We start from the raw sequence: 18,834 nt of genomic DNA on the forward strand, positions 1-18,834 counted from the left end.
TTCAAGACATCATGGCCGCCTATCAAGGCTTGGTCTGATAGTGGCTCGCAAACGACATGGCATGGCCTGGCTATGGCGTGCAGTTTGACAGCAATGTGGTCGCACTGCGTCAAGAGATAATGCGATCTCTGTACCATTGTTGCCATTCAACGCGGTTGCTCGGAGTTCGAGCTCGGCTCGGATGGCCATGACTGGAGCGCGGCATCCATGGCCGGCTCGCTTCATATACGAATCGTTACCGATCATGACTGCTACACCAGCAGATGACTACTCAGCGAAGCGCGACCGATGAGCCTATCTGATAAGCGCCAGCTTCATTCAGCAAGAGAAAGGAAAGCACGTTCCGCCCGGGTGACGAGGTATTAGAGATTCACCCAGTGAGGTCTCCATGCTGCGTAACCCAAGATCAGATGGAAGAAAGGCGTGAGACATCAGCACGGAGAAGGGCGAAGAGAATGGCACAAGAGCAGTGTGGTCACACAATCTGCTAGTCTGTCTGTTAGAGCTCTGGCGGTGCAGAAACCTCGCGATCTCAATCGCATGGTGCCACCCTTTCCAACACGCCATCTATCTTGGCATGGTTCTCGGAGTTACCACGCACGTTCTAGCATGGCCACACAAACCGAGGATATAACAAGTCGAAATACTGCATCTGGGAAAAGTAGCATGGTGTTATCGGAGACCTGCTCACTCTAGAAACTATAAGCTGTAATGCCCGTGGACGCAATGTATGAGACAGCGAATCGAGAAGTAGAAAAGACGTAGGTGGTCAGCGGGTTTGTAGTAGGGCGAAGAAGGCAGCCTTTGTTCATGGAGTGTCAAATCAAATGGGACCGCAGTATACCAATTTATTACATCTTGAATTTCAAGGACTACTCTTCAGTGATTTCAATGTGGCATCCTTTTTTGGTAGCATTCTGGAAGAACACAACTTGAACTGGACCCTGGTTCTGAATCGTGCTGATGGCCCGTGCATGACCGCTTGACTCGCACGACACGTCCAATGCGCGTTACCACAACAAACAGACACGAGCAGCACAATTCTTATCGCATCTCAGCATCACGACATCGCGACATCCGTAGCTCCTAGTCGCATGTAGCAAACATGGTCCGAACACATTCATCGTACACGGCCAGCCCCACGCGCTTCCAATCGCCCCAACGCAGTCCGGCGCGCCGCCCATCCCAAGATGGATCACAATACGAGATGGACCTGGACGCCCTGGGCCTCAACTCGACCTTTGAGTCTACCGAACTAGAAAACAGCCACCAACCGCCAGTCGATCACGTGGACACGAGCGAGATTGAGGGGCCGGAAGACTTCACCATGAACATGACCTACTGGATGACGGCCGATCTACCGCTGGCCCAGATAAAATCGCGAAAGGAGGCCAACACGAAACGACCGGTGATACGAATGGACGCCATACAAGACGGAAGCGAAAGCAGACATGCGACTGAAGTGGGTGAACCGGCAGTTGTAGTGGAGGACACGGAGCGGCGGAGAAGTAACACATCTCGCACAGCCTCTCCTACCAGGCGCCCGAATGGCACCAAGAACGAGCGCCAGCACAGCTCGCCAGCTTCCGAAAAGTCCATGGAGAACGATGAGAAGGTTCGGAGCTTTCTCAGCAACCTACCAGACACGGAGATGGAGGGCGCGCTCACAGGAACACCGCTACATGCGCCTAGACACAGCTTTCTCCAAGTCCCCCGCTCGTCACCCCCGAAAGCGCGATCGCTACAGCCCACCGTCGAGGACTATGATACACCGCGCAAGCCCACGGGAGAGACGGTTATACGGCACGCTTCAGCCATTATCGATACGAGTGAGCAGGACGTAGCGCGGAATAAGATTGCAGAGCTACAACATCAGCTGGAGCAGCAAGAGTCTACTTCGAGATCGCGCATTACCGAACTTGAGACGATCCTTTCGTATGCCCGCTCCGAGCTTGAGAGCACACGCAACGACAACTACAAGCACAAGGAGAAGGTGTCAAGTCTGGAGAAGAGCTTGGAGCAGCAACGCGCAGATCACGAAGCTGCTCGCGCAGCTGCGGATGCCGAGGTGAAGGCGCGAGAAGATGCACTGGAGACCAGGATGCATGAGTTTGGAGAGCAAATGCGCCTTCAGAACCTCACAAAGTTGGAGACTATGCTTGAAGAGTTCGAACGGCAGCGAAGGGTTCTCGAACAAGCCAAGCGTCAGCTCACCGAGGAGGTGGAAGATAAAGACCAGAGGCTGGAAGAGATGCAAGCAGAGCTGGTCCAGGTGCGCCAAATACACGAGCGCGAGCTACACGATCTGAGAGAAACGCAACTACACGAGTCTGGGCATGAGGATGAGGATGCTGCGAAGAAACGTCTCTTGTTGGCCGACCAACTCTCCTCGGTCCAAGCCCGCGCGGATGCTCTGCAATCAAGCCTCGAAACGGCCACGTCCGAGGCAAAGACAGCTCGCGAGGAAGCCCGAAGGAGAGACGATATGCGGTCCACTGTCGAAACACAGGCTCGACGCCAGACAGCCCGCATTGCAGAACTCGAGGGACAACTACAGGCGGCGAAGTTCGAAGTGGAATGCTCGCACGCTGATGTGGCAGCTAAACAACAACTGTTCCACACGAATCTCGATCTCAATTCTCGACTCCGCACATTGCAGTCAGATCTTGAGGCTGCACGAAGGGAGCTCACTGTAACAAACCAGCAAAGTCGTCGTACAGCTGACCTTGAAGATCGCATGAGGGATCTCCAGTCGCAACTTGACGCAGCTCGCGCGAATACAACCACGAATAAACAGCAAGACCAGTATGCAGGCGAGCTGAGGGCGCGTATCAATTCTCTTGAGACGCAGCTCCAATCTGCGCTTGCAGACCTAGCTGCTAAGGAAGAAGAACTTCAGCATGTTGTTGCTGCCGACAGAGAACCCGAGTCTCCCCAGTCGCAACTTGAGCTGTCCGGCACTACGAAGATGACAACTGAGGGACAACCACAGGTAGCTGAGCTCGAAGCGCGTATTCGATCGTTGCAGTCGCAACTGCGATCTACTCAAGCCGACCTCGCTGCGAAGGAGCAACAGATATCAGATCTTGTGGAGTCGTCAGAACAGGCTGAGCAACGTCTGAACACAGCCCAGGGTCGATTACAGAGCCTCGAAATAGGCAACACGAACCTTCGCCAACAGCTTGCGGAAGCGCATCGCGATAGTGCCAAGGCCAGAGCTGATGCGGAACGCTTTGAGCAAGACCTTGAAGATGCCAATGATCGTTTGCAGGATGCTCGCGCGGAGGCAGATCGCCGCGTAAACGACATTGAGAAGAAGCTCAACAAGATGAAAGAGCTAAAGCTTGAAGCCGAGAGCAAGTTCAAAGAGTTACGCGACCAGCACGAAGACATGGCGGAAGGGCACGAGGCCATGATGGAGGATGTCCGGGACAAGGCAGAAGACGCTGTACGCAAAGCCGGTGCTCTGCTCGAGCAAGAGCGTAGCGAGAAGCGGAGTCTCACCAAAGACTTGAAGCGAGCCAAAGACGAGGTAGAGAAGCTCCGCACTGCCGCTATTGCAAAGCTTGCAGAAGAGGACACAGACGACGATACCACCATCTCATCATCCGCAACCGAGACAAATGCAAAAGATGCCGAAATTGCAAACCTCCGCGACATAATCCGCAAACAAGTCTCGGAAACCAAGACCCTCAAATCCGAACTCTCCACCCTTCGCAAAGACAACAAAACCTTCAAGGCTACACCTATACCATCGTCCCAAGACACGATAGCTAGCTTGGAAGCTCAAATCGCAGCCCTCCGCTCCGAGAACGAAGCCCTTGAGACTCGTCTCGCAAACCAAGCTGCTGAAAACGCTGCTATCAACCAGCAAATGGACGAGAAGCTAGCCGCTCTTCTTAGTAAGCTTATGAAGGAGAAGGCTAAGACGGTGGTGGGCAAGCGTGATGGACAGTGGACGGAGAGTGTGAGGGAGTTGGAGGAAGAAAAGAAGTTGCTGGGTAAGGTCTTGATGAGGCAATGGGGGAGAGAGGAGGTTGGCATCGATGATGAGAGGGAGGCGAAGGATGGGAAACAGGCGTATCGGTACAAGTACGTCAAGAGATGAAAAGTTGGAGTACTCATTGCATAGCAAAGGCGTTATTGGTATTATTTGCGAATCAACGAATTCATGACCTGGCCTGGTTGGTCCATTCCCGAGATTCTCGTTCATCCTGTTCATTCGAAGTGTATGCCCGTGCCAACTATGCTCATATTCCAGTATCCTCTTGACATGAGCTCTCCGTGGCCAGCCATGATATCGCCGTCCTCAACTGCATACACTCCCTTATGACATGACCAACGTATCATCCTCTTATAGCAGCCCCTTCCTTGCCAATTCGACCTTCCTGCCAAACTCGCCAGTGTTCCATCCTCCCTTGCTTCCACAGATGGCGATACCGTCACCGAGCTCGACTTTGTCTTCGACGTTCTCCCATGCGCAGGGGCAATGGTGCGGGAAATGGACGCAGGAAAGGGTGCCGGGGCAGAGGTAGTGGGAGCATTGTGCTGTGAGAGGTTGTTAGCAAAGGACATTTGTACTGCTCTTTCCTGTCATTGTAGAAGGCGCATGCGCGACGGAAGTGGTGTGGATAGCTACGGGGCTGGGGCTATGGGTGTGCTGTAATATAAGGGAAGTGAAAGTGCAACATACCGGCTTCATACTGCGCCTGATACCAACTAGCATCACTCCTCACATTCTGCGGCTCCTGATGCTGCTGTCCACCACCACCACCGAACATCTGATCGAAGAAGCCGAATTGTGCACTCGAGCCCCAGACAAACGATGCGAGGACCGCGAGAAGAATTTGGAAGCGCGCCATATCCACAGCAATATTTCGAATGTATGCGACAAGCGTAGAGTAACCCGTGTGAAGTGTAATAAACCGTAGTCAAAGTGGATGATGTGTCGGTTTCCCCAATCCAACCAATGCAAACGAGCCAAACAAGCTGCGAGGAGTCCGGGAAAGTGGCAGGGGTGTGTGGTGGTCTTGGCATAAACCATGGAAAGCTCGGTGGTCCGCAAAAAACTCCGCGCCCGACGAACGGGAATTTCGAGCTCTGCATTATCGCGACTACCCACACCGAACATCACCTATCGCATTCGCTCAGCCGCAATCTTATCTTCTATTGTAAATCTTAGGGATATACTCAATATACCGGAATGTGAGTTTCACTCCAGCCCTACAGCCGGCGCGAAGCTTGCATTTGCACACGGCGCGCGACCGGCACCACCTCAATCCCGACCACAGACTACAAGAGCGCAAAGACTAACAAACCTTTCCAGCATGCATCTCATGTACATCCCCGACCCGGCGAACCCGACCAAGCGCATCTACACGCTGAAAAAGGTCATCGACGGCGAAGTCAGCAAGAGCGCGCACCCGGCCCGTTTCTCGCCCGACGACAAGTACAGCAGGCACAGGGTTACGATTAAGAAGCGCTATGGACTGCTTTTGACGCAGCAGAGTATGTTTTGGTCACCTGCAATAGCTCTGAAAAGGGTGGATTTGAGAGGGGACGGAGAGCTAACGGTGCGCAGAGAACAAGGTCGCTGAGAAGAACTAAGCGTCGCACACCACGTAGTGACAACGGCATTTTACGAGCGGAAGGCGGCAGTGGGGGAATATGGAGACGATGTAGCCGGAGATAAGGAGATGTGATGGGACGAAAGATGAAAGATGGAGGATGTGAAGGCATGACAAGGGCGTTCAACGGCGTATTGGCGAAAGAAAAGTCTTCAGACACGCGCCGATTTAGTGCATGGCGGTACGGAGCGCCGAGATTCTTCTTCAGTGGTTAAAGGTCAGGGTTCCCAATGAGATGGTTATAATCACTTGATCTTTTGGGGTGCTGAAATGTGCTCATGTGGTGATACCGGGATCTGTGAGGTGTAGATATTGCAACGTCTCCACCTGGCTAAGGGTAGGTTCGACGAGAAGGGTTTCCCGCTCAAAGGTAAGAAGAAGGTGGAGGGTTCAAAGAATGATATGTATTACAGCCAAGCTATACATGCATCGCGACACGACAGAACTGGCCTATAGGTATAAAGATGCAAGGAAAGAAAAACATATCTAAAAAGAAGGGAAGAAGAGAAAAGAACCAAGGACGCCACACATATGCTATCTATCATCTTCGGAGTCACCACCTACAACGTACTACTTCTCCATCTCCTCCTTTCCATCGACAACCTCTCAATTGCCATCCTCCTGACCACCTCCTCGACATCCGCAAACTGCTCGTAGAACTTGAGACTCTCTGGATTCGCCAACGTCCCACTTGGCTTGATCTTCTTGCCTGAGACGATTTGCTTGACGGGTAATTCGACTTTCTTCAGGTTCACTGTGGTCTGTAGAACACGTTAGTAACTTACATCGTCCAACAAATGAGTGTAGAAAGGGAGCGAAACTCACCGGAATATCCCAAGTTTGAAACACAAACCGCGGAACATGTCTCCGACTCCTCTCCTCAGCAATCTTCCTCTTGACCCTATCCACCAACCCATCCGTATACTCGTACCCTTTGTTCATTTTGAGGAACAGCATGACACTTTCATCCGCATCACCGGGTCTCCGTTGCCCAACACAGATGCTATCCGCGATCTCAGGGAAATGCGTTTCAATGACACTGTAGATATCCGCAGAGCCAAAACGCACACCACTGGGGTTCAGCACGCCGTCTGCGCGGCCGAGGAAGAGGATTTGGCCCGTGATGGGATGCATCTGGATGAAATCGCCGTGTGTCCACACGCCCGGAAAACGGGTAAAGTATGCAGATTGATACCGAGTCCCTGCCGCGTCGTCGCCGTAGAAATAAACAGGTTGGTTGGGAAAGGACGCCGTAGCGACGAGTTCGCCTGGCTCGCCATCTAGTACCGCGCACCCAGGTCCGGATTCGATAAGGGAGTCGTAGACTTGGACTTTCATGCCTAGACACGGACCCTGACAGCCGCCACTGTACACGGGCTCGAGCGGGTTTTCGATGCCGAAGCGCCCTGCGATGTCGGTGCCGCCAGAAATGTTACGGAGATGGACGTGAGCGGGGAAACCGGTGTCGTAGAACCATTCGAATTGCGCTTCGGGGAGCACCATGCCGGTTGTTGCTACGCTTTTGAGGGACTTGAAGGGGAAGAGGGTACGGGGGATGATGTTGCGCTTTTGCAGCTCGTGCAGGAATTTGGGCGAGGTGCCGAAGTCGGTTACGCCTTGTTCTTCGAGGATGGAGAGGAAGGTTTCGGGTGTGGGTTGGAAGGGCGAGCCGTCGTAGAGGATGGAGCGGGTACCGAAGAGGCAGACTTGGACGGAGACGACGTACATTATCCAGCCGGTCTGTGTTTGTTAGTCAGATGGGAGGTAACATTGGGTTGGGGAGGACTTACGGTTGTGTACTGTAGAACGACGCTTTCGGGCGTCATCTCCTTGTGCAGTATACTCTCCTTCGCGACGTTGATGAGAACGCCACCAGTGGAGTGCACGATACACTTCGGCACGCCTGTCGTTCCACTCGAATACACAATCAGGAACGGATCCCTGAATGCCACCCGCTCGAACGTCAATGTGTTGTCCCCTCCGGCCACTTGCAAAAACTCATCCAACCGCACCGTCCTAGCCAGATCTGCGACATCGGCGGGCTTTCCAGGGAACCTAGGCTGCACAACAACACCCTCGAACTCTTCAACACCTCCAATCTCCATCCCCGCGACGATCTGCTCAATCTTGGGTCGAAGGTCGAAGGTCTTGCCGTTGTACACCGTCCAGTCATCCACAAAAACGTACTTTGGTCGAATCTGTAGTAACCGTTCGAGAATACCCTTGGCACCCATATCCGTACTGCTGGAGCTGAAAAGACCGCCGACAGCAACGGTCGCCATGAACGCAATGAAAGTGTCGAAACTCGTTGATGCGATGACAGCGACACGATCCCCCTTTCCGACTCCTCTAGCCCGCAGCGCATTCGCAAGGACACCAACCCGTCGTCGTAGGTCACCCCAAGTCAGGTGGCGGATCTCTGTGTTCCCCTCGCGTATTTCTGTGAGAGCGATTTTGGTTTCTTCTTTGTGGGTTGTGGTGCGTACGCCGGGGTAGGTGGGGTCGGCGGTGAAGAGGATGTTTTCGGCAAAGTTGAGATATGTGCCCTGGAACCAGTGCGGATTTGATTCCATTGGTAGCGATGTATCGACGACGGTTGTGTAGTTGCCGGAATAGATAAGGTTGCTGGTTTTCCACATATCTTCCCAAAAGTCTGTGCGTGAGGGACCGACGCTCCAGTTGTAGAGGTCGCGGAAGGTCTGTAGAGAGCATGTTAGTGGTGTTCAACCGTCTTTGACAATTGTTGGCTTCATCATAGACGATAACGAAGGTGTGTGACATGTTATGAATCTGGTTGAGTATCATGTTTTTGCGTTCGTGTGCTCCAAGTATGAAGCACCAGTTTTGCCTTCTGATGCCATCGGCAACGGCCTCTTGACTAAACAAAAGAACATGCCTGACGCAAACATGCACACCTCCCTGTATCACCAAGTCCGCAAGCAAAACATACCTGCATCTGCAACCCCCTTTTCGCATTCGCATCCTGGATAAACTTCCACATCGCGGTAGACTTCGGATCTGGATGCTCCCACAGCTTGCGCGGCGTAGACACTGCCGCCACCATCATGACCGGTGCCTGGTACTGGACCTCAGTCTGCATGAGCATAGTCGCCATCTTCTCCTTGTTAGGAGAGCGGGTATATTGATCGCGAACGAATATAAGGAAAAAGGTGAACTCGAAACGAACTGGAAACGAAGAGAAAAAAGCGAGTGTGTGTTGAAGCGAGTATCACACTTGTCAATCTAAAGGCATAATCATTGTAATATGAACATCTCGTCCCAACGATGCGAAGTCACATGCAGAGCGCTTGTTGTTGCATATTTCCTTCTTCTGCCCCAACAATCGGCATCTACCACGCGGGGATGCGAGCGCTTTGAGTAAACAAAAGGTACGAGAGTCTCGAACAAGACACGCCAAGTACGCGGCTAGGAACTTAAATCCATCGATTTCCACGTTTAATCCATGAGATCTGCGAAAACGTACCTTGGCCGTCAGGTACAAAAGGGGATGCTGTGGACGTTCAGGGTTTTCGAAGTACAGATTCATCGTCGCACAATTGATATGTAACCGCCCATGGCTTGTCGCTTCCCCTGCTGCTGCCTCGGTGATGTCGCCGATGGGTTGAGGTCATGCGGGGAAGCTTGGATACGGATCGCATACATCCGAAGCGAACGTTTTTCGTTATACACTGTTGCTTTTGTCGCTTATCGGGTCTTATCTGGACGTTTCTGTTGAGAAGTCGATTTCAGTCTCGATCCAGTTACTCCTCTGCTGTTCCTGGAGATGATACTGTAAGGTTGTAGGTAGTGCGCAGTCAGTCCAGTTCGCCTTGTGAGTTGCGGGTGTCTGCGTCTTCTGTGTTGCTCCTTGCGCGCGAGCTGAAGCCAATAGAGCGGCCAGCAGGCGAGAACTTGCATTCGGGGTCATGATCGGTTGACCATGCGACCGCGACTAATTGTGCGATGGCACGTGGCAGTTGCCAGTGCGCGCGTCTGCGTAATGAATCATAGAGATGGCTATGAGTGCACCGTGTAGGTGAACACTTAAGTCGTCACCAAGCGTAATGACAAGCCATAAAGGTCCAGTCGCAAGCTGTTGCTGTTCGATTCTCCATCTGTCTGCACTATCGTCAATGTCCAGGATTTCTACTGTCCTTACCCGGGCGATACATGAACCGGCTAATCTTCGATCCCTGCCGACTGTTGTAATATCGGTATCGCCATGTCTTAGATGTGGTTGCTTGCGCCATACACGAGTCTTGTTCTGATTGGTGCATACCCCGCGATGGTGGTCAAGACACGGCAGCCGGTACAGCTATGCCGCGGTGTCGGTCGAGGATACTATACGTGAAACTCGCTTCCAAGCAAACACTGACTGGTGGTGTGCGAACAATATTACGACCGATGATCAGATGTTCGAGAAGATTTCTGCTTAGCCGTGAGTGTTGGCTGCGAAATCTTGGGTTGGCCCGCCGATCCCGACTGACGGCTTCTCATTAATTGCGTGGCTCGCCGTTGGTGATAAGTAGCTCGCCGTTGATGGACAAGCGTCAATCGCTCAAATTCCACTGATATTTTTCCGACCCGTCTTACCTGGCAATCGACTGATTTTAGCGGTACACCCCCACGGAGTATTTCACTCCCAGGCATGACGGCGCGACTGTTGCGGCTGTAATACAGATACGCAGTCGTCGCAAATGAACCAGGATCAATGAAGAAATGTCCAGAGTGATTCGGCGCACCGTGAGTCGTCTGTCAGCACAACCTGTGGATGCCTGTGCTCCCAAATCCTTGGGCTTGCCACCTCCGTTGGTAGTACGGCTGGAACACCAACTGGTGCTCGATCGCGGATCGCTGCGTCAAAGTAAGACCTTACATCAGACAATACCTGTGCGGCTCCACGGGGCCGAATGTTCGTGTATGTGTTGGATTCCTAGGGAAGCGTCTGAACCAGCTAGGGTCGAGGGGCAACTGGATTGCATCATCACAGACGGAGACGCATGTCTCTGCTACGATGGGGCCGTGTCTCTCAGCTTGTGCTTGCCTGTGGCCTTATTGTGAATCGATCGTGCCCTTAAAGCCACTTCAATGCGATGACGGCAACAGATCGGGTGGAGGGGTGTTTCGGTCCTGTGCATGTATCGCCAGCAGTCAATGTCGTTACCACGTTGAGACGATCAGGACGAAATTTCCGAGGCCGAGTTTGGTACCACGCGGTACGGTTGAGCGTGGCAACGGGTGCGCAAGCGTCACTGCACACGAAGACACTGCGTGTGAGACACGCTTTTCTCTATGCAGGGCCCAGACGGTATGTATGGGCGTGAACCGGACAATCATCTGAACTGCTGCGAACCTGATGAAAAGAAACCAGACGATGAAACGGCCGTTGGTGTTGGAGTATTGGACCCTTTTGGGGCGCCTTGTGACGCAAGCTTAGGGGGCCGGACTGTTTAGGTGCAACAAGGCTACCACGAAGCTACCACAGAACACACTGAAGTCAGCGGTAGTGACTAAGAATGGAGTATGGTCCGAGCGATGCTGCAGTGAGAGTCCGGAACTGGTAGTCCGATGCTTCCAGGGCGATATGTGCTGACAGCAGGCAGCGAGGCTCTCTCGTGAGATGACTGGCCGCGACTGCAACTCCAACGAACCGTTGATCAGCCTTCTGCAAAGCATGTCGGTATTGCGAGCAGCCAACTAGTACGGTCCTAAACTCCGACGATAAGCTGCTAGAGGCGTAGTGTAATCTACACAGATTGCCGAGCAGATGCTAGTGGCTGCATTCGGCGACGTGACTGACTCTGCAGGCAATCAGAAGACCCTCGCAGACAAATGACGGGACACGTCTTGACTCGATGGAAATTTCTGCGGTTTGTGATTGAGAGGGCGGCACGACGAACTGTAGGTATAGGCTGCGCGGGGCCCAGGGAGGCCTGATGGTGGTGTTGGCGGTGTGGGCTACAGAAAGTGCAGCGACGAATGGGGAAGCAGCGACCGTGCACACGGTCTGCAGATAGACTGCAGGTAAACTGGAGCCATGGCAGTTGGACCGAGAATAGAGCCAGGCGATCAGCGTGTTCCTGAAGGGCTAATGCCAAGTGGATTCGGAGCCCGCTGCATGCGCTCAGAGTTAGGCGTGGGCGTGACGAGGCAGACATTCTCGTGCCGTCAGCGCAGTGCGACGACGGGCGTGCTGGGGCTGGGAGCTGGGGGCGGGCAGCGGCAGGCGTCGGAGGCAAGTCCAGCTGGGGGTCGGGGAGGCCTGCATGGGAGAGTTTGCAGAAGAAGGGTCCTCCATCCATCCCGTCAAGGTTTACTGAACCAAGGCAAGCAACGGTTAGAGCGGGCAGTGAAAAAAAGACGTGGTGACAGTTATCGATGATCCTTTCGGCAATGGCGTCGCCGGGTCCTGGGCCAACCCCACACGGTGGACACCCCAGTGGGCGACGGCGGGCGCTGAGTGGTGCTGCCCCTGAGCGGCACAGGAACACCTGTCAGGTCACCGTCGAGGGCGCTGGAAAGGGAAAAGGCGGCCTCGCGCGAAGATGAAAGGATGGCGATCTTGAACGCGTGCCGTCCTCTGGTGACATTGCCATCGCAACGCCCCACGGGCTCTTGCAACGGCAGCAGTCGGGTGTGCACGCCATGAGTTCGCAGCAGGCGCTCTGAAGGCGCTCGCTGGCAGTGTCGCTGCTGAGGGTGTGCCGTCTGAAACCCTCTGCGGGCCACTCACATCGGCCACCCACATCAGGTTCCTGAGCGCATCTGCTAGTCCAGTGCAGAGTTGCGCCATGCAGCCCCCAAGCGTCAGTGCAGCGTGCCTGTGCTAGCCCAGCGTGAGATGATGAATGGCGCACCGACACGGTGAACTGACTCTTGGGTTCCCTCGCTCCTCGGTTGTACTTGAAACCTCGACGCCTGCCAGGGGTGGGCAGCCTTGGAAAGTGCTGCAATATATACAGCCCTCGCCAATGTGCGTAATATAGCGTCGGTCTTTCTCAACCCACCCTACTGCACACCACGCCTACATACCTGGAGTGCCCCTCAGTGCCTACACCCTCTGACATCTCACGCTCCAACACAACACCCCGTGCAACACCCAGTCTCACTCAGCGCCGGCTTGCCTGGTGCTCCCAAGCCACGCACACGTCTCCGACCATTGGCGCGTAGCACCTGCACGCCTTGGTTTCAACTCGTCCCGGCTGCCGCTCAGTCCGATAGCCATCTGATATATCTGCCAGCGGACCCGCCACGCCGGTGCAATTACATTCTCCCTCTGCAATCATGGTCGACGTTGCTGTGACTTCGCAATTGAAGCAGTGGACTTTCGCCAAGCCTGAAGTTGTCGCCCGCCCACAGCGCTCCAGTACTGACAGTGCCGCCTCGAGCCCCAACCTGTGCGACGATGCTCCCGACACCCTGCGCATAGACTCCGCCGCTGCACCAACTTCGAGTCCCTCCGCCAAGAAGGAGGGCAGAGTTTTCCAGGAGCGATACCTCTCCAGCGAAGAAGACCTGACTGCCGACGACGGTTCCGCCTCGGAATCAGAATATGACTACGATGACGTGGTTGTCCACGACCTCTCACAGGAGTGCAAGGCGAGGACCATGTCTGTGTCGCGATGGGACAAGGGAAAGAGCTGCGACATGGCCGTGCTGGTCTCGTACGCGAATGCAGGTCGTCCCAAGGTCGTTGAGGTCGACTGCCGCTCACCTGTCGATCGCCCAACGGTGCAGCCGCGCTCGGCCTCAGTCGCGAACCTGCTCCCAATTACCACAGCCAGCAAGCTACGCAAGGCCGACGAGGCACAGCGCCTGTCTATGAAGGTCATGCCAACAAGCCGCCTGGCTTCACCACCTCTATCCCGCTCCACATCACCCGTCGCCGACCCCGAGCCTCGACGACCCTCCACCAGCCACAGCCCCATCACACAGAAGCCTAGCACATACCCCGACTCCGCTTCCTTCACATCGTCGTTCCAGACCGGCTCAAGTCGCAGCTACTCGCCTGCACCGAGCGAGCCACCTCGCCGGCCCTCTACCTCCGCTCGTTCCTCCGTATACGTTCCCGCAAAGTCCCGTCTCGACCTGTCACGGATACAAACATCACAGTCATCATACCAATCGCACAGGCAATCACAATTCGCCCCGCTGACTCCCCAGTCGCCCGCTCTATCCTTCCTCAGTTCCGACCCCTACGAGAACCAGAACAAGAGCGCGGCATCGCCCATCATCAAGAAGCCCGCTGCGCACCGACGGTTACGCTCGATCTCTATGAAGCTCTCCCTAGCCAAGATTGCCATCTCGCCAGCGAAGAAGCCATATGACTCTCGCATCAACGGCAGAGCCCCAGGAGGACCCACCACACCACTGACACCAGCGCCCATGACCCCCATGACTGCACCCATCCAAGGCTCAGACAACTTCTCCAGCCCAAACAAGCTCCGCCGCGCATCTACCATCCTCCGACCCAAGTCTCGCGGCAGCGAGTCCAAGCGGGCACCAACACCCGAGAACGCACCTCCGGTCCCGCAACTCAGCACTATGCAGCAAAAGCGTTCCACCACCATGGGCACCTCCATGGGCAGGATGACCGCCCGGGGCGCCAACGAGCGTGAGCCTACACTCATCATACCAGAATTTCCTGGCAGCGAGACCGATGACGCGACATCCAGCATCAAGAGCCGCGCAATCCGACGACGCAAGTCACTAATGGATTTCATGGATTCCCTATGAACGCATCAAGAACTCAATCTGTTTCGAAACGCTCGCATAAATGCATAGACGAACCACCCCAGCATGCGACTACCTTGTACATGTTACTCTACCAGCCACTACCTTCTTCCCTGCTCGCCGCCTTGGCACTTAAGCAACCTTAGCGCATAATACCCGGTGTACCCATGGCGCACGACATGGCATTTCCTTGTCCTCTACTCTCCGTTCCTGTTTGTCCTCTAGAGGTTACGATACCCTCCCAGCTGCTCAGTCGTTGGCAATCGCGAAGTGTTCGCCGCCACACATCCATCTGTCGCTATCATCGCATCCAGCATGCATATTTTCTTGTCATTTTACAATTTGTCGCTCAGCTTGCAGCCTGACTTTGTTTTGTTTCGGAACGAACAGTCATGATATCCCAATTAGTCGTCGTCACTTAGCGAGACGAGAAGAATAGAATCTACTTCGCTTACAACACCTTGCCTGTCACATCGCTCCACCAGAACCCATAATCATGGCTAACACCTTTGCTTTGTGACGTACATGTTCATGGTACTCCCGAGTATCACGCCATCAACTTGCGACAACGACATCGCCAGCGCGCATGCACAATGACGCCACATCACGCAGCCCAACCACCAGGTTTCCAACCACAAACTTTCCCAGCATAACCAGGCATCAACAAACCTTCGCGAACCCAACACCACGGTCCAACATGACGTTGCCAGACCCTCTCTACAGTGGACCTTGGGTCTCAACTTTCCAAAATCCAAGTTTCCTCTTCCTACAACACCTTCGGCTCCGGGAAAAAAGGCATTATTCCCAGGCCCGACTGAGTTCCGCCGTCCCCACCAGCACCCTGCTTTGCCGCGGACCGAAGGCGTCCAAAGACCCAGTTTTGCGCTGTGTTTCTTTGGGCTTGGCTATCGCAGGGTGACTGATGTGGGGACAGGTACCCTTGCTTTGTCCCTGTTAGGGAAGACGAACGAGGCGAACAGAAGGAAACTAACTAGACCACGAAACATGCAGCCTATCGGCTAACACCGACAGTTTACAGACACCCGACATGTGTAGCGTACGTGTCGGCTAGATGTGTGAACTCTGTATGCTTTTTACTCGGGTATGCAAACGATAGTACTCCGGAGTAGTTAGTAGAGCCGGAGGAAAAAGACTTGACAACGCCCTCTCCGCGTATACCTGCAGTGCGACAATGATGGGAATTTGCTTTGCCCTTGCCACAGTACACGTGTAGTCCATGCGTTCCCCTCCGTTGCTCCATCAATCATACCGCCAATGAGATGACTATCTCGACTCACTCTTAGCATCCGTGCTCGGCTATCCTGACTAAGTTGCAATAAACACCGTTCTGTCCCCCGACGCGACGACCGTTTTACTCCACCCACCGCCCATCCCTTCTCCACTCCACCATCACACGGTCACGGTCACACCCACGACGCACCCCACCTGCCAGATAGACACGAGATACAGAAAAAAAAAAGTACAGCCTCATTCAGGCGATCTCAATATCCGACCCAACCCTGTCTATAACCCGCCGTCCGAAATTGACGAACAAAAAGGACCCTCAGCCCGTGACTTGACTCAGCGCTGCCGCCATTCCCTTGTTCTCGCCGTGAAAACCACCGACCCCGATCAGATACCCGTTCATCTCAAACTTACCAGACAGCAACAGCGTTCCGACGACACCCTTGTGATCGCCTTCTTGCCGCCTTTCTTCCTTTCGAATGTAAGATTTCTCCGTGGGGCACGTGCGTACCTGGGTAGTTGTTGTGGCCGGGATGTGGCTTAATCTCACGACCACGACTACATGACTACGGCTACGACGACAATGGGGGTGCGTTGATTACTGTGTTGACTTCTGCCGTCATGTCCCGTCTCATGTCGCGTCGCGTTCCGTGTCGTGGTCTTGTTATGATTGTTCCTTCGTCAAGGTGAAACGCGTTAGGGTCCGCGAATGCGCTCATATCTTCTGGAAAAGGAAAGAGCGTCTTGACCGCATGGCAAACGGGAACGAAGGAAGATAAGCTTGTGGAGGAGGATGCTGATGCAGGAACGTGTGATTGTGATAGCGGAGGGACGGATGTATGGCGTGCATGTGAATGTGGGCGTGGCGGCGTGGGAGTATGAGGGCTGTTTGATCGTCCGCGAGGGATGCGTGTGGAGATGAGACGGGAAGTGGATGGGAAGTTAGGTGATACGACGACGGACGATGAGGTAAGGGAAGAGCAAGAAAGCTATTGTCGTCATTTTGGTCATCGCAGTTCTATCGAACGAATCCTCTAATCGACATCTTTGTTGTCTGTTAAAGCAAAAAGCTTAGCGCAGCAATAAGACCCCACTATCACTGCGTTACAGGTCTGACAGTTTCGTCTGGCGTGTCATTTCTCCCATCGCTTTGGTCTAACTGCGCTTCTTTGCCACTTTCCTGCTTTCGATTAGAGTTCTCTTCAGTCTGACTTCTCATTGAAGCGATGTACATCGCGTTCAGTTCTCTGACCTATTGCATTTTCGAAACTAAGCATTGAATCTGTTAATGTGTCCACACCCAGCATGATTCATCTATTGAGACCATTAACCAAAAATGCTTGGCCCCAGATTGTTGGTGGGCTGCCCACTAACCTCCAAATAATGCGCTCTGGACGTATCCTCAATTGTTTGTCCGTGCTACTGTTGAGTTCCATCTCCATGTTGAAAATTGATTCCACGAAGTTCTCAAGGATGAAGGTGTGTACCCTAGGCAACGAAGGAATAGATAGGCGCCCTGCAGTTCATGTTGGTGTTAGGATAATAGGTAGCAAGATCATCATGCGATGTAGACTTCTACACTATATAATTCAAATATTCGCTGTAGGTGCGTGTTCATCCTTTTCCTCAAATCGGGCGTGTCACTATTGATGAGAGGGCCAGGATTCAGAATCCCGAGTTTGACTGTGTGTCTTCGCTTATACTGTCTAGGGGAGAGTGGGTCTTTCGTCCAAGGGTTGCCCGTGAGGGTGAGGGGATTTGGGTCATGTTTGGAGCGAGAAGGCCGGCAGTGGAAAGGAACGAGAGTGGAAACAGACACAGATATCCTGGCGATGTTGTGATTTGTGAGGATGCTGAGTATACCAGGCACGATGCTTTCTCGCCTATTAAGTATGGACAATTGGTGGAGGATGTGAACTTGGAAAAACTCCGGCGCGCGAGATCTGGCTTGTATAGTAACAGTTTGCGACATCAGTCTAATAGTCCCTGAACTCAGGCCAGTGTTGTGTGACGCGCTCTGGCACATTGATCGTAGGCATCTCCTCCGCTGTCAAAGTGACAGTGTTATCCAGCGTGCTTTCAATCTTTATTACCAGGCTACGAGAGGACTGAGGTATATCGTAGCGTATCAGTTGGTCTCTCGGCATCTTTTCGTTCGCGAACCACTTGGATATGGAAGCTGTGGTCGGCTCCTCGTCCAGAATCCACCGATAAGTTTTGTCCACAGTCGGTCCATATTCTAGACGGTCTACGAGACCGAATGAAGCACGATCTATGGCGTCAAGCTGTATATGAGACCATCCTAACGCATACAGAGTAAAGCGAAAGGTTGTGGTAGCTTCAGTGACAGTCCCGTCAGGGGACTTGGCATCGTAATTGAGTCCGTAGCGCAGGTTCAACTGGAACGAATCCCAACGCGAATCGCCAGAGACAAAGAATAGCCGGTCTTCTTCATCCCATCGGTCAGCTGGCCACATCCTGGCTAACTGAACTTCCCGTGGTAGCTTGATGCGCACAGGGAATTCTCTCATGAAATTTAACAGCCTTTGTGCATGTTGGAACCTTACCGATGGATCCAACCAATCCGAGAATCTTGGTATTGCCGGTATGGCAGTAAGGAGGTATCGTTCAACAGATCGTCGCTCGTGAAAGGCGCCAGTAGCATACTCTAGAAGATCATACGGTCCCTCTCTCAGGTACATTTCTGGACCAACTTTGCGCAGTCTTAGTGCCAAGTGCTTTCCCGTTTCGATTGAAAAGCTGTTCAACTGCATAACACAGCCGTAGTCTTGAGCCCAAAGGTTGCGCAAACGCGTTTTGATGCCGACGTTGGTAAATGAGAACTCGTGAGCTTCCCTCCCATACATACGTTGCACGATGTGACCATTGATAAAGTCTTTTGGCGAATGCGCGAGAACACCGGTAAGCGTCCATCTGTCAACCCCTGGAGGCCGTATGCATTGCCAAGCAAATATACTGAGATCGGCTTTCGAACGAATAATCTCCTCTTGTAGTCGCTGGAAAGCCTTTTCAGCCTCGCCGTACAGCAGTGGGAGATTGACGCCAAAGATTCCAAGGAGACAGTACGCTATATCCTCAGTCCGCGTAGTCTTTCTCTTTGCCGCCCAAGACATCCTTGTTGCCACTGACACCAGGTCCAATGACCGATTATGCAGTAGGATCTCTACACCAATGCCAGTGATGGTCGACAAATTATCGACAAGATCCG

At 53.4% G+C, this 18,834-nt stretch overlaps 5 protein-coding genes across 5 annotated transcripts; 3 read left to right on the forward strand and 2 right to left on the reverse strand.

Annotated features, from left to right (window-relative positions):
* Positions 1 to 1,105: 1,105 nt before the first annotated feature.
* Positions 1,106 to 4,108, forward strand: J4E88_005130 (uncharacterized protein; the record flags this gene model as incomplete). The annotated part of the gene is made up of 1 exon (XM_049398770.1): positions 1,106 to 4,108. The coding sequence occupies one exon, from the start codon at positions 1,106 to 1,108 to the stop codon at positions 4,106 to 4,108; it is 3,003 nt and encodes a 1,000-aa protein (XP_049255450.1).
* A 246-nt stretch (positions 4,109 to 4,354) lies between these two features.
* LCL2 (Long chronological lifespan protein 2) lies at positions 4,355 to 4,862 on the reverse strand (the record flags this gene model as incomplete). The annotated part of the gene is made up of 2 exons (XM_049398771.1): positions 4,355 to 4,548; positions 4,694 to 4,862. The coding sequence occupies 2 exons, from the start codon at positions 4,860 to 4,862 to the stop codon at positions 4,355 to 4,357; spliced, it is 363 nt and encodes a 120-aa protein (XP_049255451.1).
* Positions 4,863 to 5,327: 465 nt separating this feature from the next.
* NOP10 (snoRNP complex protein) lies at positions 5,328 to 5,607 on the forward strand (the record flags this gene model as incomplete). Its single annotated transcript, XM_049398772.1, has 2 exons — positions 5,328 to 5,508; positions 5,582 to 5,607. The coding sequence occupies 2 exons, from the start codon at positions 5,328 to 5,330 to the stop codon at positions 5,605 to 5,607; spliced, it is 207 nt and encodes a 68-aa protein (XP_049255452.1).
* A 580-nt stretch (positions 5,608 to 6,187) lies between these two features.
* J4E88_005133 (uncharacterized protein) lies at positions 6,188 to 8,742 on the reverse strand (the record flags this gene model as incomplete). Its single annotated transcript, XM_049398773.1, has 4 exons — positions 6,188 to 6,388; positions 6,453 to 7,367; positions 7,418 to 8,326; positions 8,578 to 8,742. 4 exons carry the CDS (start codon positions 8,740 to 8,742, stop codon positions 6,188 to 6,190), a joined length of 2,190 nt encoding a protein of 729 aa, XP_049255453.1.
* A 4,169-nt stretch (positions 8,743 to 12,911) lies between these two features.
* On the forward strand, positions 12,912 to 14,363 carry J4E88_005134 (uncharacterized protein; the record flags this gene model as incomplete). Its single annotated transcript, XM_049398774.1, has 1 exon — positions 12,912 to 14,363. One exon carries the CDS (start codon positions 12,912 to 12,914, stop codon positions 14,361 to 14,363), a length of 1,452 nt encoding a protein of 483 aa, XP_049255454.1.
* Between the last annotated feature and the right edge of the window lie 4,471 nt (positions 14,364 to 18,834).

Source organism: Alternaria novae-zelandiae (genome assembly GCF_023758075.1).
Source record: "Alternaria novae-zelandiae strain BMP 2774 chromosome Unknown scaffold_9, whole genome shotgun sequence".
NCBI lineage: Eukaryota > Fungi > Ascomycota > Dothideomycetes > Pleosporales > Pleosporaceae > Alternaria > Alternaria novae-zelandiae.